Below are 23,611 nucleotides of genomic sequence, written 5' to 3'. Positions count from 1 at the left end.
AGAGAATCCAACGTTATGGAAAGTGATTGATATTTGCTAACAATTGGCACCATTTAAAATTCTATCACACAACCTTGGTTTTCTTATAAAAATTTGTTGCCTGCAACTGTGTCAAAACCGTTTATTTTGGACTTTGTTCTTTGGCAATGTGTACTTTCTGATGTTCTATTTATTAATGTTAAGGACAGCGCATTAAAGACACCAGTGTGAATTGTGGTACAATCATCATGGAGGTTCTTGGCGAGTTATTTCAAAACAATGTGTCACAACCCATTATATATTACAAACCCTTTCTTTTTTAAACGTTGCTTTCTGATTAGCCGATTTTCAGCACTATTTTAAGGTATGCAATTGTAGTAAGTGAAATGTTTTTCCACAGTTTTGTTTAAATAGTGTGTTCTATTCAAGGTCAAGTTTTAATGTTAAGTATCTATGCTCTTTGTATATAAATGTATGTATATTTAGACATATACATACATAATATATATACACGCAGATTTACACACATGCAAACATGAACATACATCTATGTGTAAGTGGTTGTGCGTGTGTGTGTGTATGCATTGTGTTATCAGTAACCAGTTTCTCAAATACTCGCTGTAGAACCTGCGTTACCGCACCTCCCGAAGTAGATCCCGCACTGTATGTTTCTTCGTTACAGTTCTACTTCTTTCATTATAGGAAGCCCCCTATGTCATGTTCAAGAAAAACCATGAGACCTTTGAAGGAAATGAGAAGTTTGAAGGCTACTGTGTAGATCTTGCATCAGAAATAGCAAAACATATTGGTTTTAAGTATAAAATTGCCATTGTACCTGATGGAAAATATGGAGCAAGGGATTCCGACACAAGAATATGGAACGGCATGGTGGGAGAACTTGTGTATGGAGTAAGTAGAATTCAAATGTGCTTATACTACTTAGTTTAACTATTTGCTTTTTAGAATAAACATTAATCCCTCTGAATTATTGTTTTGCCCCTATATGTACCTACCTTCATCTTGAACAATTGACTGTTGTTAGATCGCAAACACCCCTTTTAGTTGCTTTCAAAGTAAGCGGGAACACCACATGTTTTATTCTTTATGTTGAATAAAAACAGTCTGCGCATGAGTGTGTTCCTCAAGGTTTTTGAGGCTTATCCTAAGTTAAACTGAAACAATCTCTTTGAAAGTGCATTGGTCCTGTCCTGAGACTTCCTGTTGCTCTGCATGATTCAGGACCACAGCATGGTCACGCAACAGAGCATTAGAGGAAGAGTCTTTCACACTGACTTAATAATGTTTTAGGGGGGTGTTGCTGATTTTAAATGTATGTAGTTTAAGAATGACAATGGGAATCCAGACCTTTGGAGACTAATGAGATTGAAGAATATCAGAGAGGCAACAGTAGGCCTCAGATGTTGGAAAACCAATGGTGCCTAGGAAAGAGGCAAGTTAAGATTTTCTGAATGCTAGCCATGCAGTAAAGTCTTTTGTAGATAGTGCTCACTTGTCAGAAAAGAGGAATGTTCATTATGTGTCTCCTTGGGATGAGAAAATGCAGCATCTTTCCATATATAGAATGCAGGAGCTAGCTAGGAGAAGTAGTGCCTCGGCATGATTTATCTCAAGTTTGCTGGCCTCTGATTATACCTTGATGTTATCTCCAGTTGCCTCGCCTCTGCTGATAGCATAATGTTGCAGAGACCAGGCTGTCCATAACGCTAAAAAGCACCACGTTAGGAGTATGGTGGTAAGAATGAAAGGCGACACCACTTCTTTAAAAACAGAACAAATCACTAGTTGGCATTCCGCGGAATATGTGCCACATGTGGCACCAAGAAAGTACTGCATGGTCAAAATATGGGTTATTTAAATGTGATATTATAAATACCTCTCATTATTATAATACCACCTAATTATGAGTCTAAGTTGCATGGAATATGTCTTGCATGGGGTACAATGAAAGGCCTGTTTGGGGTAAATGGGAGCTATTCCCACATGAAGTTCCAAACAAACTGCAAAATAGGAAGTACTTAACATACTATGGCCCTCATTACGACCCAGGCGGTAAATTACCGCCTGGGCCGTGACTTTACCACCATGGCATAAACTACGTTTACGCCATGGTGGTTGGCGGACTTACCGCCCCATTCTGACCTTGGCGGGGCGGTAAGTCCCCAATCCCCATTTACCCTTCCCCATTCCCATTTTTGCCCCATAGGGCATAATGGGAGTGGGGAAGGCGTTAATTACGCCACCGTAAATTATGGTGGCGTAATTAACTCCATGGTCCCTTAGCGCCATGGATTTTAACACCTGCTAAAAGCAGGTGTTAAATCCGCCATGGCGCTAAGGGACCTCGTACTCAGGCGGTAAGGGTCGGCGCTGTTTACGCTGCCGTAAACCCCTTACCGCCTGGGTCGTAATGAGGCCCTATATGTTTTTACCCTTACCACTATACTCAAAATGAATCGCTAAGTAGTTGTGTGTCATCACATTCTCAGCTCTGCAGCTACAGTGCAGTCGAGTGTGGCTTGTGTCACATTGTGTTGTGAACCTACAAGGCTACTTTGTGGAGGCAGTTTGAGATCTGATGTATGTTTGCTGTAGGCAAAGTTGCTTTGCGACCTGTTTATTGAATTAATCCCATTGGATATTTAGACACCAATATTTTGCATCACTTGATGCTGCCTTTTGCCATCAATCATATATTTAGTACTGGGCAGAACTAGGGCATTAGGCTGCCTCAGCCATTCCGTGTCACAATATTGTGTACTTAAAATAAAACTTCCACGCCAAATGTATCGTTTGGGTGATTGCTTGTGAAGGAAATTAGGTAGCTCACTGGATATTCCATGGCTCAGCTCGTGCTTCTACCCCACAAGCGGAGTCAAGACTACCACTTCAAATATAAACAACATCAGTATAAATTATGCGTTGTTCTCAAGTAGAGATGTTTAGTCCATTGGACAACAAGAATTAATTGTAATTTATTTACATGCAAGAAAGGTCATCATATTATTTCCAACGTTTATTCGTAGTTGTATTTTTTTAGATCAGAACTCATACGAGGGATGCAGCCAATTACGCAGCTTGGAATGTGCACTGTATTCACTTGTACATGCCCACTGTTCCAAGCAGCTGTGCTCCTCTCATCCCACTTGCCCTGCATGGCTCCTCCTTGCCACCAACTCCACTTGAATCACCCCCCAACCTTGCTATGCGTGTTCTAAAGGCTACTTCCAAACAAAAGAATGTAAAATAATACTTCTCTTTCCTTACTCTAACACTGCAGTGCTCTGTTTTGTGGAGTCCATTTCCTTGTTGATTACATCAGGGTAATCAACAGTGAAAACGGACTCCACCAAAAAGAAGCATCATTGCAGGGCCAAAGGTATGTGTTATTTTATCATCTTTTTTTATCTGAAGCCAACCTTTATCACCTGCTTGGCATGATTTTGGGTGCTAATGACGATATTACCCCTCAGGGCTGGCCAACCCCCGCGATAATGGTGCTGTAGGGGGCCGTGTTGAGGGGAGGATGGACCATTACTGCCAGAGTCAGTCAGCCCTAGCAGGTAATATCACCTCAGTAAAAGACCTGTTTAAAGTTTCTCTCAAGATTTCAAAAAGAGATGCCAATACGTGTACAAGCATTAGGGGCACTATGACCTTCAAGTTCAAAACATGTATCTATGTTCCAGAAAGTGCAGAATCGGCATGTTATTTAAACCTGCATAATTTGATTAAGCCTGTCTAGCATATTACAGAATGGAAAAACATTTACTTAAAGACTGCACTTAGTGACCAGTATGCAAAATGCTTCAATGTTTTAAAGTACGGTATTTTTTTGTTTTATTTCTACAGAAAGCCGAGATTGCAGTTGCCCCCTTGACCATAACATTAGTGCGAGAAGAGGTTATTGATTTCTCTAAGCCCTTTATGAGTTTGGGGATCTCCATTATGATCAAAAAGCCCCAGAAATCAAAACCTGGGGTCTTTTCCTTTTTGGACCCTTTGGCGTATGAGATTTGGATGTGCATAGTCTTTGCCTACATCGGGGTCAGTGTGGTCTTGTTCCTGGTTAGCAGGTTCAGCCCGTATGAGTGGCACACGGAAGAGCCTGAGGATGAGAAGGACGGGCCGAGCGACCAGCCACCCAATGAGTTTGGCATCTTCAACAGCCTCTGGTTCTCCCTGGGTGCCTTTATGCAACAAGGATGTGACATTTCACCAAGGTAGGTCGATTCACGGTTGACGGTGGTGACTTTCATAAAACATGTTTCAAACGTTTTATCCCAATTGAATTGATCAATGATGTTGTTCAAGATGACTGAATGCAATATGAGCATGTGAAAAGAATTAGAGTGGACTGGATTGCCACAATTGATGAATGTTCTCAAGTGAAAGATTTTGACATTACTCTTTTTGGCCACAAAAAATTAGGAACTCTGGCAGGTTATTTGCAGAAATATCCTTCCCCGTATATGCAAGGTCAATATTTACGATTCAGACGTAACTTATGGCATACTAGGGAGGTATTGGCAAGAAGGAAACTTATACTAGAGGACCAAAGCTTTTGTAGATGGTGTAATACACATTTCCAGAAAGAAACTCTGCAACATTGTTTAATAGAATGTCCAAACTTAGCTGACATGCGGAAAAAACACTTTGGTAGAGTTACAGCTTCATTACTCCCCATGAATCAGACCAAATCTTGGCAATGGCTATTCTCCAATTCCAACTTATCTGTTCAAATTGCCACTATTCAATTTCTTAATGAGCTATTTAAAACTGAACGCGACTAAGTAAGCAACCCAACCATGAAATATTTAGACATTATTTCTGTATTTTTTTTCTTTTGAAATTTAGTAAAACTGAAGTGCATATATGTTGTTGTAATTGTATATATTCAATGCTGTTTTTTACTTTTCTATGATAACAGTAAATTTCTTTTATTTTCCTCTTTTGCAAAGACTCATTTGATCTGATGTATGTTGTTTTATGTGGTATGTGTTTTAACCATGTGAATTTGAAAGGTTCAAGAGTTTGAACTAACCAAATATTTTTTTTTAAAAGAATTAAACATTGTGGAATCTTCACTAGAGGATTAAAACCGATTGGTGGTCAATTTGATAAGTTCAAAATGCCCTGATATTTGACACTTACATTGAAGAGAAAGCAGTAAACAGAGTACACATAACAGAATTAAAAGAAAGGTAGATGAGTAAAAATTAAAGATACATTGAATCAAGAAATACAATATAGTGGACCAGCACAGAATCATACATTTTCTATAATGAGACCCACACGTTGTCCTTGCCAATATGCCACATTGCAGGTGCTCTTAAAACATCCCCTTTGCCCTATGGAAAGGTAATTCTTTACGCATCTTCTCTTTTTCATTATACGAATGTTTTCAAAACTTGACCACGTCTCTTGTGGGTTCGTATTTGTGAAACATAGTTCTCACCATTTCAATGAGTGCAAGTCTTCTTAATAGTCTTTCCTTCGTTTTCTGAGTCAGCCTCTGATTATATAAGCCAATGCAAGAAGCTCCCAGTGTTTCTTTGGCTCCTATGTGGTAGACCAGACATATGCCCACATTTGCAGTACATAACTGCTTGCTGTAGAAATTGCTCTTTTTGTAAAGGCTATTTCTCTCCACATTCTAAGAGACTGGGCTTTTGCAGCCAAATGGAATCAAAAAAGCATATGGGGTCAGTCTCGACTGCCACATTACAGGATTCTGATGCTGCAAGAACCTTGTCCGGAATTAGTAAGCAGAGGCGTTGCTACGGGGAGGGTTGAGGGGGCTATAGCCACAGATCTTTTGGTTGTTGCCCCAGATAGAAGCTGAGGGGTTTACAACCAAAAAGGCTAGCTAGCTCCCAGTCCCGACAGTCCCAAAATTAGTGTAGCCCCGGATTTTTTCCAGACCTAGCAACACCCCTGGTAGTAAGAGTAAAGCTAAAATGTATTAAGTCTATTTCTTTCACAAATGGTTCCCATGGAGCAGGGTAGTATTTAGTGGCTAGAACAGATGAGGTGCATTATCAATGTGGACCGTTCAGCGGGAAGGGCAGCAAGCCTGCTGTCCCACGCATGGCCATTTCCTTCGTTCCTTGCTGAGTATTTTGTATTATGTAGAAACTGAGTATGCGCTCAGTTATTGCATATTCACAGGCTCATCCCAAATGCCTGGTTAAGCTCATGAAGGTGTGCCTGAGGTTAATATAGCCAATTGTGGGTCTCTTCCTGGCAATATTGGGTAGATGTGTTATGATTTATTTGACTATCGAAGTGTCTGCTTTGTGTGTTCTTGTTCTCATAGTTTGATAATTCATCTGTGTTGCATGGAGGATTTCCATGTGGATGTTTCACTATTTATAATCATCTGTTGTTTTAGACACTCATGACTTGCAGAAGAACCAAATTGGTAATCTTGTCACTCTTCAGATCCCTCTCAGGTCGCATTGTTGGGGGCGTATGGTGGTTCTTCACGCTCATCATTATTTCATCATATACCGCTAACCTCGCTGCTTTCCTGACTGTTGAGAGAATGGTCTCCCCCATTGAAAGTGCCGAAGACCTTGCCAAACAATCAGAAATTGCATACGGAACATTAGACTCCGGATCAACAAAAGAGTTTTTCAAAGTAAGTCATCAAATGTTTAACACTACAATGCCACCGTAAGATAAAAAAAAGCAGCTCACAAACCAATCGACTAAAGCACACAGAAATGTTTCGTTTTGGCTATTAGGTGGTGCAAGAACTATTGCATTGGTGTACAACTAGGGTAAAATGACATGAGGAGGAACACAAAGCTTGTAGGTGTTGTTTGGTTATTTACCCAGCCATTGACTGTCCATGTCCATGCTAATCCCTATGTCCATTCCCATCCGCTACCTGCCCTTCCCCACCAAAAACATATCCTCCTGGGATCTATTTGAGCTAGCTTTATCAAGAAGTAGCATCAAACATTGTGCTAGAAGTGCCTATCAGTGTTTTTTCAAAGCAGCCTTCTAAGAGTTAATGGCTTAATTGGAGCTGTGAATGCACTACTGGTGTAATAGAAATGTCTTAACCAGGTCTTTCTATAGACACTCGATTTATAAGCATATGAGTGTTCTTCACTGAAGTCCTTTTAAAAAGGAGCATTGGTAAAGCCAACTGTTTTGGCTTGTATATAAGTATTAGACTTTTGCCAGGCACTGCTATTATATGCCCAGATACTCACATTATTTCACAACTGCTACCATCAATGGCAATTATTAATACCACTACAGCAGTGCCTGTCATATGCCTTTTCCATGCCTACACAAAAGCACAAACTGTTGGTATTTCCAAAGCCTGTTAAAATATCCGAACCAGTTTGCAAATAATATAGCATGGGTTAGAATTATGAAAATACCCTTCTTCAGAATGATCCTCAATTGTGCATTTTGCATTGCCCTTTTTTTTCGAATAAGTAGCTACAGGTACTAATTTATCAATTTTTAGGAATAATTTAAATAAAAAAATCAACTTAAGTTATAAAGTTAAACTATATATATGTATATATATATTCAATGAAAAAACGTTCTTAAAGGGACATAATGGTTAAAAGTAAAACCGAAAAACCTCAGAAATTTGCCAGTTATGATAAGCTAAGCAACCATAACTCACACCACAACCGTGCACTGCACCCAGGACATTAAAGATTACATCACAAATGTCATTGATGACATCGCATGTCTGGGCCACTTGTTTTTGTTCACTGACATATCTAGGCCAGGTAGTTTTGTTCACTGACAGTCAGAATATTAAAATTCAAAAGGTGCCATATATATAGACGTTAACCTTGTTGCATGTTCTTAAAGTACTTTCCTTAGGGTTTGGTATCAGCTCATGGTGCACATACATGGGGCAATAGGCACACACACACACACACACACACACACAAACAATTCATTTGTATGCATGAAGATAAACTTTAATGCTATTAACATTTTCTGATGATGCTTTTTCTTTCTTCCTTACTTTAGTTTCCCCGTATGTGCCTCAGATTTGTACGCATTGTGGGTCTTCATATGTATTGTTTGTACTGGCGCAAGTGTGTATTACATCTTGAATTGTTAGCTAGGTATTACAGGTTTAACATTGCTCAAAACTCTGATAAGGTAGCATTCATTAATATACTATCCAAAATGTCAAGATTATAAATATTGTACTTCTATGGTGCATGCTGCACCCATTCCCTATGTTTATGTATGATTAGGTTCCTGTATTAACAGCAACACTGCAATATAATGTTTTGTTTAGATGAATACATTCTTTAATCGATTAAGTAGTTCTTGATCAGTCTCCCGATCACCTCTGACATCTTGTTAGCAACATTATAAACACAACCCCATGTAGGGACTTTTCATCAAAATTAATTTCATATGTGATGTCATCAATGACATTTGTGATGTCATCTTTGATGTTCTGGGTGTTAGTCTTAGCAGTGCACAGTGGTGGCTTACCATAACTGAGGATTTTCAGTTTTGCTTGTAACCATAACATCCCTTTAAGAAAGTTTTTTCATTGAATTTCATAGGTTTTTATTAGTGCAACTTAACCATAACGTCCCTTTCACAAAGTTTTTTCAGTGAATTTTATAGGTTTTTATTGGTGCAAATTAACCATAACGTCCCTTTAACAAAGTGTGTTCAGAGAAATTCATGGGTTTTTACCACTGCATGCTATTTTCCAACAACTTACTAATACCATACTTACCCCAATATAGCAACATTTGTGTCCAACTTAGAAAGTTTCACCTTGAAACTCTGCCATTTCCCACTTTCTAGCATCACTTTTAACACTTCTATACACTTTTTACAATCTTTCCACTGTTTTTGCATTCATCAACGTCCGCAAACGTCTGACTTCATTGCGTACAGTGCCACGTGACAATGCGCTTGCTCACGGCATGATGATGTGTCCATGCACTTTGCGTTCGGGTTCTTGCTTCGAGGACCGTTTGGAACTGCATTTTCTACTGATCTAGGAATTTTCAAGCTCAAAATGTACCCTTGCACAGCTCCTACACCTATTCTTACTCATTATCCATTAACAATCTAGTACAAAGCACAAACTTGGAAGAATAGAAGAAAACTGCTATTTATCTCAAAAATGACATCAGCTATTGCCATCCCTCCTCCCCTAGAGCCACCACCACCACCAGTTTGAGGACCACACAACAAAAAAGCTCAGTATTTCGAAAGACAATGAAGAGACCCAAGAAGATGAGGTAGAGGAAGTGCCTACCTTTAGCACCCAGACAGAATCATGTGTGTGGCAGTTCTTTACCACTGTTGGGAATGTACCAAAGTCTAAAGCTACAAAAGTGAAATGCACTACTCAGTCGTGGACTACTAGAAATTACTCCTACAGGACCACCTCCATGTTCCGCCTCACCAAATCCAACCACTGCAATGCTCTCATAAAGATTGTTCCTTTCTTAGCACGTAGTAGTCTGTCTTCCTCCACATCATCTTCCTCAACCAATACTGTAACCACACAGCCTACTTCTGTAGGACACAAAATTCCACCGGCTACCTTGTAAGCAATAAAAGAGGCTGTTGATCAGTCAAAACAGTCCTATGTATATACTACAACACACCACTCTGCAGTGGGAAGCAATATCAAAGTGCTTTTGAAGCTGTACTCAAGGAGCATGAGAAACACTGCCCACTACCTTAGGAGTAACACACGCGCAACATTTCCCCTGTCCACCTGCCCCTCCATATTAGTGCTTGGTGCCTCTTCCCTTATTTTCCTCCCCACCTTCCGTTCTATCCTTTCCTGCAAACATTTCTTTTTTTTGAAACAACAAAAGAAAGATTCCTTTAGGAACTATCTTTCACAGTTAAAAAATAGAACTATAAAAACAATCTTATAGACTCCATCTACTTTACATTTCTCAATAAATTACATAGACTCAATACGTTTTTCCAACATTTCCATTAGCATTTTGTGTTATGCTAATGTGAATAATGTGGCATTCATCCCCCTGTTCTAAGGACTGGAATGGGTGAAAACGGCCCGGCAGCCCAAGTTATCGGCCCAAACGAAGTGTGTCTGTGTGCGCCCTGATGCATGCGGGCTTCAGCGAGTTATAAATAAATAAATAAATAAATAAATAAATAAATAAATAACGAGGGCTCCAGACCATTATCCTAGCCCCTGCAATGGGGGAAAAAGGCCCTTAGCACCCCTGGTTTCCAAAGCGGGAACCCGGTGTGCTAAAATATAGATGTTTCTTCCTACAGCGGGACTCCTCCGGCATCCTGCTCTAGGAAGGAAAATCCTTTTCCAAGATGGTCACTATGGAAACCTATCCCACTTTCAAATAACTTTACCACATTGCCATTCCCAAGTGGACATGGCCACTTTAACACCATTTTTCGTCCATTCGCGGTCATGTCTAGTAGCCAGATCTGGCCACAGGCCATACCTCAGTCACAAAAGATATATCACTATTTTTTGTACCTACATTATGACACTTGTCAAAATATAAAACACAGGCACATTTGCAAAACCGTGCTTTAAGGTCCTTACACAAGTTTGCTTGAAATCCACCCCCGTTTTATTTTTTCAAAAGTGTCAAAATGTATGTACATGCAATAGTCATATAACTTAGCCCCCACTTGACAAAACTTTTGTCCACATTCGTCAAATGGCAACACAGTTATAAGCCATCTAGAAATGTGGAGACTCCCCCTCTAATTTAGCCCCCTCTCGAGAAACTCCTGCCAAACTTTGCAAAAACATTCATATTTAAAATTGTTTTGCAAACGTTTGTTCAGATTCGTCAAATGGCACGACATTTATAAGCATTTACAATATTTTGGCACCCGCCCCTCTAAATGTGTTCCCTCTTGACAAAACAGTGTTACACTTTCCAAAACCATCCAGGATCAAGTCTAGAATAACATTCCAGAATTTCATGCAGTTTCATTGAGTGGCGCCAAAGTTATAAGGCATCCAAGAACTGCTTTTCACCAACCCTATAATGCAGAAATAGGCATAGATGCCCCCCGAACATCTGAAGTGTCAGCAAACATCGCAGGACTGTCCCCGAACATCCAGACTGTTCATGGACGTAGGGTGTGAAAAACACCTGTTTTTTGCCTTCTTATGGCCATATCCCATCCAATCCTCATCACCCCTCACCTCCCGAGAGATTGTTTGATAAATTTGACAAGTGCAATGTTGTGTTTTTATTATATGTTTTTAACGCGATGACCGCAGACCCCGGCAGGTGTCCGTGAATGCAACATGGCGGGCGTTTACAAAAATCTGACGCACTTCACGCTTTTCACAATCCAATCAAGGGGTGCGTCCGATGTCCGCGGACATCAAGTCACCCGCTAGGCCAATCGAATGCCCATCCGCCGACCGAACAGGGAAGTGGGTCTGTGGATCAGATATCACTACATTTTTTTACCTTCTTTTTGGTAATTTAAAAAAAACTGCTGGACCGATTTACACCAAATTTACAAAGGCACGCTTTTGGGACCAAACTGCCGCTGCTCCCACAAATTTGGTGAAAATCTGTCCAGCGGTTTGGGGTGCAGCAGTGAGCAAAAAGATTTTCTATTGTGTCGTCTATGGAAAAAAAAGAAATTTGGGACCCCCTTATAACTCCCCCCTTTACTAAACCTCACCAAACTTGCCAAAAGAATTCGGACCGGGCCATATACTATTTTTTGCAAAGTTTGGTAAGGATTCATCCAGTGGGAGCGAAGTTATAAGCCACCCAGAAAGTGCTCTTCCTATGAGTTGAGCAACCTAACCATAACTACACAGCTGCTACAGCAGGCCCTGTAATATGTATATATATATACATCCCTTTCAACGGTCTCAAAAGAAACAGAATGATATAGCCTTTCCGTGCACTGTATGCATCTACTGTGCATATGAATCAACCGATTTCCATACACGTCATATTCCAATAGACAGACGGGAGTCACTGCTGAAAACGTGCAGAGGTCAAGCCGCTTCTGTCTTGTCATAGGTTATTGAGGCAGAAGATGCAGGGTTGGTAATCGACCTTTGTGGTAAGAGGGTCAGCAGTTTGTTTAAATGTGTCTCTGGTGAAGGAAGTGCGTTTTGTGTTGGTTTCCTTAGAGCTTGTAGGCAGGTTGCTGGTAGAGATAACAAATGATCCCACACCTCACCCCTTCTTTTTGAGCTTTGTCGATAACCTGGGTAGCATGCTAGATCTCTGTTATTGCTGCATTACACTATAATTCAATCTTCTTACTTTTTTGTTGTATTTTTATTCATACTTCTTTTCAACTGTTGTGATAATCTTGGATACTGTTGTCTTTTTTATGTGTATTATAGCTAATTCTAAATGTCCCTTTTGAGTCTGCGTGGGCCTTAGAAAACATAATGAACTAAACATGCATGATGTCACATACAGTGACCTTCGATGGGTGGTGACCATGCTAAGCTTTGGGGTTGCAGAATATCGCTAACACTGTGTTACATGTAGCGTTGTCATCGCAGAACAGTTATATGTATGCTAACAGGAAAGACTGACAGCTGTCCATGGCAGACTGTGATGTATTGGGTAATTTTTACATTTTATTTTTGAAAAAAGGCATGGCTTTTGCAGATGTTGCACATCAGTTCGACCCTTTGTTCCTCCATCCTCCTGCCTTTTCTATATTCTGCAACGAGTAGTTTTACCCCTCAAACGCCTGCTCTCCAACCCTGTGCTGATTCCCATTTCCCCTTGCTATTCCTACCCCAATCACCCGTTCTCCACGCTCAGCTGACCTCTTTCTGGTCCCATGCTCCTTCACGCTGGCAACCCCATGCATACTAACCCATCCCAACCCAACTCAACGCATCCCAACCCAACTCAATCCCCATGCGTTCTTTACCGACTCCACCCGCTCCTCACTCACTGCCCCCTGGTCAAGTCCTTGCAGACGTGTCAGAAAGCTGGGATTCCGCCATGTCTCACTCCACGGGGATGGATTAGGGCAACCTATCCTTGACCGATATGGGCTAGTTCATATCGATCGGGCAGTCCGGTACTTCCCACAGGCGGGTTTTGGATGCTGCTCGTTTTGAAGTTGGCAAAGTATGTGATGTTTGCGCTTGCGTCCCCTTGTTCACGACTTGTTTGAACAGCGCACATAATGCAATGTTCTGATGTTTAATACGTTGATAGCTTCAGCATTGGATATTATATTTATTTTTAGGCATGCTTTATGATGTTTGGAGCTCATAGGTTCTCAGGGGACTTGTGACTGGGATTTTTTTTTGCATTTGCCTCTGAGGTTTTCATGGGGTTTTTAATGAGAACAGAAGTGGTTGGAGGATGGCACTATAACATTTAAAATCTATCCAGTCATGAAGGTTTTTCAACGTTTCAAAATGTTCCACATATCCTTGCAGCTGACCTGATGAAACAGGAAAGTAACAATATCTAAAGAATTAAAGATCATTATTTCTTTAAAAAAAAAAAAAATAATCCAGAGATATAAAGCTGATTATTGCACAACAGCAAATGCATTTATTTTCTATGATGTAATTCGCTTCATGCCAGTAAACCCCGCTTCAGAGCGCAGAAGAGCAGGGCAGTGGTGGCTCAGGAACGCAGGCATCGTGGGGGTCATCTTCTGGGTGGGATATCCCCAATGTTTATAGGGGCCAACAGGCTCTGGAAAGAGGCCTCTTTGATCCGTATGACTGTTGTCCGAAATATAATAATAGGGACAAATCCCAATGGTAGAAAATTCTGCCGCTCAGAAATCCCTTGCGTCGGCTGCTCGAATGGTGAAAGCAACAGTCGTACGGATCAAATAGTTCTATTATTGGCCCTGATTTGATGAAGGCTCGTGGGAGCCGAAACGCGTAACCAAGAAGAGGGCTTTGTAACAGATTGTGCAATTAAACAATCAAGTCTTAAACTGGCGCTGAGTCCTGGAGTTTCCTGTTTTTCAGGAATCGTATTGACTGATTTCAAAATGCAAGTCCCTAGCTGTTCAGCCCTGTAGGTAGACATGTTTTGCTTTGAATTTACTTCCGAGGGCCATTCTTTTTCCGAAAAGAGTTTAACTATGCTGATAAATTGCTGCATGCAACCTCAAATTGTGTGGCTATGTCACAGCAACATAAAATGCTTTGTAATGCACTTAGTGCATTACAGTAGCGCCATCTAAGACGCATGGGAGCCCATTCAGAACACGTGCACTAAGAGATGCGCCCAGAGGAATGCCCATGCAGTTTGCAGTCAGAATCTACAACTTCGTAAGTTGGAAGGCAGGTACAGAGGTCGGCAGCTGCACCGAAACACTGAACGCTGCTGAATAGGCATAAGGCAGGTGCACGCTCAGCCGATTCATTGGCAGCTGCAAGCATTGTATGCAGGTGAACGACGCTAGACAAGCAGGCAAGTGCTCACCCTCTGCGAACATAAGAATGGCACCTGGAAAACTGGAAAAAGAGAACAAGGCCTACTGGTCTACTGGCCTTATATCTACGTTCTTTTAGTCCAACGTTATGAAACGATGTATTTGTTCCCAACGATTGGCACTTGCAATGCCAGTCGCTCTCAAGAAAGTACAGTGGGTAGCCTGTCTCATGCTCCAGGGACCAGCATTTGCTGGGAGAGACAACGAGACTGACGTGTATCATTTAGAAGGAGTCAGGTCGCTCCCTCATAGAACTGAAAGCCCTCCTGTACCAAGAGCTCTCCTACTTTGGAAACGTAGGGAAACCTGGTGGCATCATGTCTGTCCATACTCTCCAGGGAACCCAGCAGCCTTGGGCATAATTTTAGGGGGGGACAAGGGTGTTTATCCCCCCAACTTTAGTGACACACCATTTTATCTCCATTCATTTGGCAGGGGCACCCTTCCTTTAGATGTCATGTCCCCCCAACAATGTAAGCAAAGTTACTCCACTGCCAGCAGCAGGCAACCATTAGTTGATTGTTGGTGATTTGAACAGGTTGGTGATTTGTTTAGCCACAAGCATTGCTGTTACACCAAAGATATTATAGGTGACCAAACCTTGGATGAGTGGCTTAAGTGATTGCTTTTGTTTAAATTCCCTGCAGGTCATTGGACTTTCCTGGGTTGTTGGCTGACTGGGAAAAACACGAGAAAATCATGTTAGATCAGTGATCAAAACAGACCAGAGATTCTGGGTTTGTCGTTCTTCACAGACTGATGTAACCTGTCACAACCTATATGTGCATTACCAGAGTACAAGGACGTGTTAGTAATGTAGCATTGTGAGATGTTTTTACCCATGCATACAAGCCCTACCATAAAACTGTGCAGTACTGGCATGGAAAACATCATGATTGGCAGAACTCCCCAGAGAGTGCACAGGGAAAACATGAAGGGCACTGCCTAAAACCACCATTGGGCTACACAGACAGTAGCCTGAAACCATTGGGAATGGCAATGCTGATTGCCAAAAAAAGCAACCCAGAACTGTGGGGAATTCATTTCCTTAATCCCAAAAATGGTTGCATTACCAGTACTCACCACTATCAGAAAGCCGGCGTTTAAAAACCACCAGACTTTTGTGTAAAACTGAACAAATTAAACAAAACCAGACCAAGGAAAGACTTGCTAAGAGGTGGATACAATGTAAAACTATATTCTGAAATGACTTGAAGGAAGTAATTATTTAATGTATAGGTAAAAATTGTCAGTTTGATTTGAATGTAGAAAACTGGGAACAAAAAGTGACATTTAGCTGAAACCTGGCTTAATGAAGCTGAATTCTGCCTGACAACTACCCCCGACAGGAGTTGAAACTGGATGCTCAGCCACTCTGCCCCTGGCCAAAAGGAGTTAACACCTCTCTGATTAGATTAGGGGTGAAGCAGCTGGGGACTACAGGGAGTTGAACAAAGGCCTGTCCTGGACTCAGGCAAATGTTATATTGGGGGCGTCGTAAAATAGCTTCCTCTTGGGAGAAACTGGGGGGCAGCTGTGCCTCTGTGAACAAGCTGGCTTGTGGGAAGTGGATAAACCAGTTATTCCACCCTGTGATGTGGGAAGCCACACCCCTTTTTGACCAGGGCATAATTTTAAAAAGATAGATAACTCATAGTGCGGACTTGTCAGAATTATATAAGTAATATCATTATTTTTGTGATTTTTCTGTGAACATTTTGAGAGGCGTTAGGACCCTGTGCTGTATTCTGGGGGGTTGCTAGCGGAAAATAGGGTCTCACTCCAAATGTCTGCATGTTAAAAATCTGACACTTCATCAATTAATGTCCATACTCCTTGCGCAAATGTGTGTAATTTTGGGTAAATGTCCAATATTGCAAAACCAGTTAAAAAGCGCAAAATGTTGTCATTTTTTAATGCAAGCCCCCAGGAAGATCAGAGGCGGACAAGCATGGACCATAAGGAATATATAATGTGCACATGTAATTTCAACAAATTGTATATCTGGGAAAGATGTATTTGAATCAAATATATATTTATGGGCAAACTGACCAGGGGAGGATCCTCTGACCCATAAACAGACCTCATCATGATGACAATCCATTTCCTTCCCCCAATCCTGGGAGAGGGGAGAATTGGGCCAATGACAAGTAGAGAGGGGCAGGCTTAGCTAGGCCCAGGCACACACCCATTTTCAAAACACATAAAAAGAGACTGCTGGGACAGGTAGAGACATTCAATTCCATTTGCTGCGGAGCATGCTGACCGACGACTTCACATCCAGAGATCCAACACTTAGACTTCCAAGCTAAACAGAGACTACAGAACTTTGAACCAAGAAGGCCCACTGCAAGCAAAAGTATTTGTCAGCAGGCCTCAAAATCATTTGCAAACTATTCCACAGCCGGGCGAGCTGTCTGAATTATTTTGCAAGAACTCTTGCCAGTACCCAGAAAGCAGTGTTACATCCAGAATCCACTTGATCCGGACCGGAAAGCAGAGCAGCATCCAGAACCAGAAGCCGCTGAATGCAGAGAGGCTAGACCAGCAGAGCAGAGCTGACCCAGATCGCTGTGAGCAGAACCGGTGCCTGATTGACCTGCCGAGCAGACAGAACCGCAGCCGGACGTGTTGACCAGATCCGTGACGAGGCCTAGTTCAAATTTATATTGTGAGTACCTAGCAGAACTGTGCAGAACCAATCTCTTAGTTAAAATAATCTAATCCAAACTATTTTAACCTAAGTAGAACAGCCTCCTAGAAATCGTGTCATCTGTCAATTGTAAAGCTGCACAACTGTCACCTGTCAATTCTGAAGCTGCAAGCTGTCACCTGTCATTTTGAGTTTACTTTAAATCCGAAAAACTACCTTTATTTAATCGTCCGTATCTCTGGAACCGTTTGGGCTAGGAACGAAATTTAACTTTCATCTGAAAGCTTAGAATCTAAGCTTTCCAACGAACCTAAAACCGACTTGCTTTTACTTTTGCCGTAATCGCGATTCACGCACTCTCGAATTTTGCCGCGATTTGAGATTTGGCCTGATTTCTTTACCTGTAAAAAGATAGCAGCTTTTTGCTTTCCTTTGCTAAAAATTCATTTGCCTCTGAATAACCATCCCTGAATCATTGCTAAAGTGAGCCTGAGCTCATCCCAAGTATCTCTCACTCACCCTGAACCTTCTAAAGGGAATTAAAAGCATTTTCAGCATATTTCTCACTTCACTGCCACAACATTCAAAGCACTTGGGCCTGTGTTTTAAAACTCATACCTGTTTTCTCTAAGCTTGCTGGGGTGGGAATTGAATTTCGTATTGTATTTGATTGCATTCCTGAGAACTGTGTGTGTGTTACTTCCATCTCCTTGCATTGCATATAAGGGGGGGGGGTGAATTGCCACCAGGGGAAAAGTGAACATATGATCTCTTGTGAAACCATATCAGTTAGTTTCTGTACTGCATTTTCATTCAACATTGCATCCATTTGAAACCATAAAAGTATTTTTGCTACTTTATCCATCCTATACTAACTCCTCATTGATTGTAAAGAAGTGTGCTAGTGCCAGATTATCCATTGTTGATCAACATCATATGTCTAAGTGTACTATCAGATATTAATTTATTATAAAGTGTGATATATATATATATTGTTTAAATCCTCAAATAAACCTTTTAATTTGCAAAACAAACCTACTTCTTGGCTCAGTGGGGTCAGGGGGATTCTAAGAGGGGGGTGTTATACAAGGGTGGTCATCCAGAGTACTGAACTAGACATAACAATACATTAATAAGGGTTTTCCTCAGCATCCCAGACTAGGCATTGACTTGGCTGTAGTGTTGATTGAATATCGCTTACAGCATGGTACAGAATACTTTGCTAGCAAATCATTTCAGTGTTTGTGTGCAGTTAAAGGGACTTTCCACAAACCCTAAACTGCTCTTCTGGCACCTTTGTTCAGTAAACGATGAATGACCAACAAAGGTAACGGCAATATTGGATTCACAGGTGTGTCCAGGGCATTAGCCTTGCAGTGGACTGTGCCCTAGGTCTGATCAACAAAGTGGCAGATTTGAACTCATAACACTTTGGGTTGCAAGCTACTTGTACCTGGACTATGAGGTGTTTCAGCCAATGTCTCTCTTGTGGGGTTCCTGATTGTGGATCTGTTTGAGTCCGCCTCGATCCTCAGTATCGATGCTTCTTCAGCTGGTGTTGTGCTTTGTTGGATGCATTCAGGCAGCCTTGGTCGAGAAAACCTTGTGCACTTGTTTAACCTTTTTCATTGTCCCAGGAGAGCTCCTACAAAGTGTTAGGCGTCAGATAGACCCAGGTACACTGCCTCCCATCTGGCTGGTTTAGATGTGGTTTCTGCTACTGGCCATGTCTTCTGAGTCTGCTGTCGCTTTTTTCACACCTGCAACAGAACCATCTGGCACTCACAACAGTGTCCTTTGCAGCCTTATTCATCTGGTGGCATGGAGGATTTCACAGGTTACCTGTTTCCTGAGAGCCTTACAGTCCATGATGTGGAGTATTTACATAATTAATAGGCACCAGGACATTGGAAACGATAAACACCTACCTACTCAACTATTCATGCCCTTTCCAGGATCACATCCAGAGGCTGATATATAACCCAACATGGGGCCTTCGATAGCAGGGGCCACACAAACATGTTGATCAAAGAGCGGGCAGGAACACCCTGTACACAGCACATTACTCATACACCTAACCAAAGGCCTCCAGATTCATTGCACCATGTAGCCTGCCACGTGGCAGACTGGTAGCCCGTTTAGAGCTTGAGAGTGCGGAATGATTGCAGGATCAAACATGGGGTTACCCTGTAGTTCCTTATATGCAAAAACTGAGGAAGAGAATCTCTGGGTCACCGTGCTGGCACTAACCAGGGCAGTGGGCACTGTCAGGTTGTCAACCTCCTCGTCAAGGCCATGGGACGAAGCGAGGTTCTCATCATTGTCAAAGGCATAGATGCCTTAATTCCCTGTTCAATTCAAGCCAGGCTGGTTTTTGTCAATGAGCCATCCCCTATGCTTCCACTATGGTAGACGGCTGGTAGGTATCACACATGTTACCAGTTTTCGAAGTTGGCGGCGTGCCTCTTTTTGGTGGGTGAGCAGGGGTAACAGATGAATGCTTACCAACACAGAAAGTGACTTAATCATTGCAGTGGATTAGAAACACCTTGAGCATCCTGAGCTGGGCCACGTGCCTTCTATCAAAGTTTGTGTGCTGCCTTCATTGAAGTCCTCAAAATCAGAGCAGGGCAAGAATTGACCATTCGTAGCCCCTCCCACAGCAGTGGCACGGCGTCACATTTCTCAGAAGTGCCTCACTAATCAGCTCTCCAAAGGTAGACTGCATTGCTGCAGTGACTATTGAACTAAGTTGCATCAACAGACATCTGCAGGCCTTGAGGGGGTGGCCTTAGACCAGCAGGTAAATCGGGCCTCTTGCTCCTGTTTTTTTTTCCACCTATGAACCTTGTGTTGCTTCCTAGATTTCTTTTCATTTGCTTATAAGATACAGTTGGTAAATATGCTTGTCTCTAGTCGCCTCGACCTGTGCAATTCAATGTATACAGGTCCTTCAACTGCAAAGTTGCACAAGTTGCAGACTATGCAAAAAGGTGGCTGTTTGACTTGTGTCTCGATTGGGATGCAGGTGACCTATCTCCCCGTCCTGCATCCCTAAATTGGTTGCCAGTTAGTCTGAGAGTAAAATGTCTGATCCAAAGGGACTTCACTTAGTAAAATGTCTGATCCAAAGGGACTTCATTTGGTCCATAAAGATCCTTACAAACAGGGGCCAAAATTACTGCAGAACCAATTTGAATGTCATACTCTGTCTTACCTTCATTTAAATATTCCATCGGGTGTCAAACATCAAAACTACTGGCAAAGCATTGAAGACGTGTAGATCATCAAGCTTCCCGTAGAGAATGTAGAAAAAGACTTTTTACTAGACTGCATCTGCACACTCTATGGTTTTGAAAACTTCCTTTCAGATCAGCATTCTTAGCATCAAGATGTCCATTCAGTGTGGTAGTCTAGCTCTACAAATGCTCAAGCAATACAATACAATGTTACTCCTATTCTTTCTGTAGCTACAATCTGAATCAAATCTCCATAAGACCAATGTAGAATAATATGTTCTTATAGATATTCTAAAAACTCGAAATGGTTACATTTTAAAACGTGGCTGGCACTACATTACACCATTCTCTTCCTTTCTGCATAGATTGCAGAGCTTTCCAAGATGTCTGACCAATTAGTATTTTAGTGATTCCCAGGGCTCAAGTCGAGGGTACACGTGGGTGGATGGCGTCCACCCACTATTTTCAGAGGGTGGACGCCGTCACTCCTGGGTATTTTAGAGGCCTGGCCATGTGCATAATAATATAACTTACATTTCAGTTTTTAAATCTGCCATCATTGGCTGCAGTCTTCGCCATTGCACCAAATATGCAGTGCTCAAGAACAGGCAGGCAAACAGAGTGTTAAAAGCAGACAGGCCAGAAGTACTTTAATTTCATTGGCTGTGTACCAGCCAATTAAATTTGTCAATCACTGAGTGTGGCTGGGTGCAGTGGCTCACGAGAGCCAGAAAGGAGAAAAGTGGACCTGTGCGTGTGTGTGGCCTTCCTTGACGGCTGACTGGTAAGCAAACACCCTTTTCCTTAGTTTCTTTCATACTTCACGTTTTGTTTAAAGTAAAACGTGTGTTTTTTAACTGTTTTGTCCCCCCTGCATCAAGGGGACTGAGAGTCAGGTGGGCTACTAGGCCCCGTTAGCCCAGGGAGAGGCCAGGGCCTAGGAGCTTCAAGTTCAACTTAAAAGCTTCAGGCTACAGTCGCCAGTGCGGGCACGATTATATTATTATAATTATAATAATATTATTATATTATAATAATATAATCGAGCCCGCCCTGGCGACCGTAGCCTGAAGCTTTTAAATTGACCTTGAAGCTCCAGGGAGAGGCTGGACCGTAGGAGCTTCAAGTTCAACTTAAAAGCTTCAGGCTACGGTCGCCAGGGCGGGCTCAATTATATTATTATAATAATATGAAGCTTTTAAGTTGAACTTGAAGCTCCTATGCCCCGGCCTCTCCCTGGATGCAAGACCCGAGCTAAACTGAACATAACGTGAGGAGACTGAGCAACGAGGGACCAATCGGACGGAGGTGGGGGAAACATGAGGAGGAGGTAAGAAGAATGTGGATTGGCAGGGTCAGGAGAGGTGTGCAACGGGGGGGCAGAGAGTGTTCAGACCCACTTTACACTGGCATATCTAGTGCTCCTATACGTCATTCAATTACGTTTTATTGTTGCTATACTTTTATTTTAAAAAGAAACCGTTCCGGAATGGTTTTGTTTTAAAATAAAAGTGTAGGAAGAAGTGAAACTTTTACTTTCAGTGCACTGCACTGAGCGTTCCCCTAGAGAGCAGGAGCATGTGTTTTGGGGCATGAATTCTGTGTGTGAGGGGGTTTGGCAATGGGGTTTGTGAGGAGTAGTGTAGGCCAGTAGGGAACACAGTTCCACTACTTATTTTCATACACATTGACCTCTGACTGACTTCCTATAATTAATGGTGCTGCACGTCTGTGCAATAGGATTTTCTGGCCCTGGTAAGGACTTTTTCAGATGATATTTATTACCCACAGTGGAAGAGCAGTGGCTTGATTTATGGGAGTCCAGTCCTTTTTTCTATGGAAAGTCTCTCCTGGGGTTACCTGGCCAATCGCATTTATCCGAGGAAAGAAAGCACTGTGACTTTATGAGAGCAGTGCAGGCCTGTACCCTTGCAGGGAAAGAGTTTCTTAGAATACACCACTGCACGTGAGAGGGGAGCACTGAGCATGCACCTGCAAAAGAAAGGGGTGCATGGGGGATACCACCACAGGAAAGTAGCGAGAATGGGCTTTGCCACTGCAGGCGAGAGGGGTGCACAAAAATGATGGGGGGCAGGGAGGGGGGGCCTTATGGAATGCAACACATGAGACATGATGACATGTCACTGCAAGAATCAGGTACAGCTCTCATCCCATCACAGATTTTCTGGGGTTGGCTGATGTTGAAATGCCTCTTCAACTTTGCATTAAATACATTGCACAAGGTGAACTTTGTGCATGGTCTCATTGTGAATATGATGCTAAGTGTACAAACCTGGTATTTTAAATAGCACAGTTTTTTTTGTGAAATACCATGAATTGTGATTTTCAATTGCATGGGATATTTATGGCACAGTGGTTGAAAATTGCTGCATGGAGAAATATGGATTATGTACTTCATGAAGCACAATCTATGTACCACGTGTAGTAAATAGCCCGCGTTACCCCATTTCACTATAAAATGGCATATCCCAACTCATAATAAGGGGGCATTTTAAAAGCAGGAGCTTTTCATAATATATTTCTTATCAAACACCTCTGCTTGCCGGGTGTCATTTATTAGTAAACAGCAAAGTAAACAGAGCAGCAGCACCAGCCTCTCCTCATCAATGCAAACCCCACGTGCACAAACCCAAAGCAGCACCTCTGGTTTCACAACTTCACTCTCCCTCTTAACTCACCCCCACTGTTCTTTTCAGAACCAACTGCTTAAAGGTTGCCAAAATGGCAGCAGTCGCCCCATAAGCTGCCCCGTTGAATACATCACTGCTATATCCATAATGAGTCCTTAGCTGGCAAAAAAAGAAGGTACATTGAGGGGCAGGGATTCCAAAGGGTCTCCAGCTATGAGTGAGGGCTAGAGGAGGATTGGAGACATCACTGCCAGAGAGGGGAGATGATAGCATGGGACATGCAAGTTCAAGAGATGGGCGATAGCATTGAAGGAGAGAGGGTGACATGGGAAGGACGACTGCAGGGCAGTGAAGGAGAAGATATTTAATCAGGGGAGCAGGGTACATGGCAGATAACCCTATAATAGTGATTTCAGTTTAACTGATTCATTAGTAAAGCGCCTTTACATAAGAAACCACCCTGGAGAACCTGCATCTAGGCGCATATCTATTATAAGCATTAACAGATAAGATAAAGCATATCAAACGACAAGCACAAATTATAAGAGACAGGTTTGAATTTGTTCTGAAATACTTCCAAAGAGCTCACTGCGCAAATTTCCATAGGCAGTTGATTCCACGGTTTT

General features: G+C 42.0%; 1 protein-coding gene across 4 annotated transcripts in view; it reads left to right on the top strand.

Annotated features, from left to right (window-relative positions):
• GRIA4 (glutamate ionotropic receptor AMPA type subunit 4) overlaps positions 1-23,611 on the top strand; it is a 1,206,498-nt gene that overhangs the window by 1,106,461 nt on the left and 76,426 nt on the right. For all 4 annotated transcript variants that reach the window (XM_069640740.1, XM_069640738.1, XM_069640737.1 and 1 more), the window contains exons 10-12: positions 682-888; positions 3,850-4,220; positions 6,442-6,640. In XM_069640740.1, coding sequence (XP_069496841.1) covers positions 682-888; positions 3,850-4,220; positions 6,442-6,640 — 777 coding nt within the window. The remainder of the gene's footprint in view (positions 1-681; positions 889-3,849; positions 4,221-6,441; positions 6,641-23,611) is intronic.

Source organism: Ambystoma mexicanum, chromosome 7q, assembly GCF_040938575.1.
Source record: "Ambystoma mexicanum isolate Mex_15411 chromosome 7q, UKY_AmexF1_1, whole genome shotgun sequence".
In the NCBI taxonomy this organism is placed as follows: Eukaryota; Metazoa; Chordata; class Amphibia; order Caudata; family Ambystomatidae; genus Ambystoma; species Ambystoma mexicanum.
This window is presented reverse-complemented; position numbering and strand designations above follow the sequence as displayed.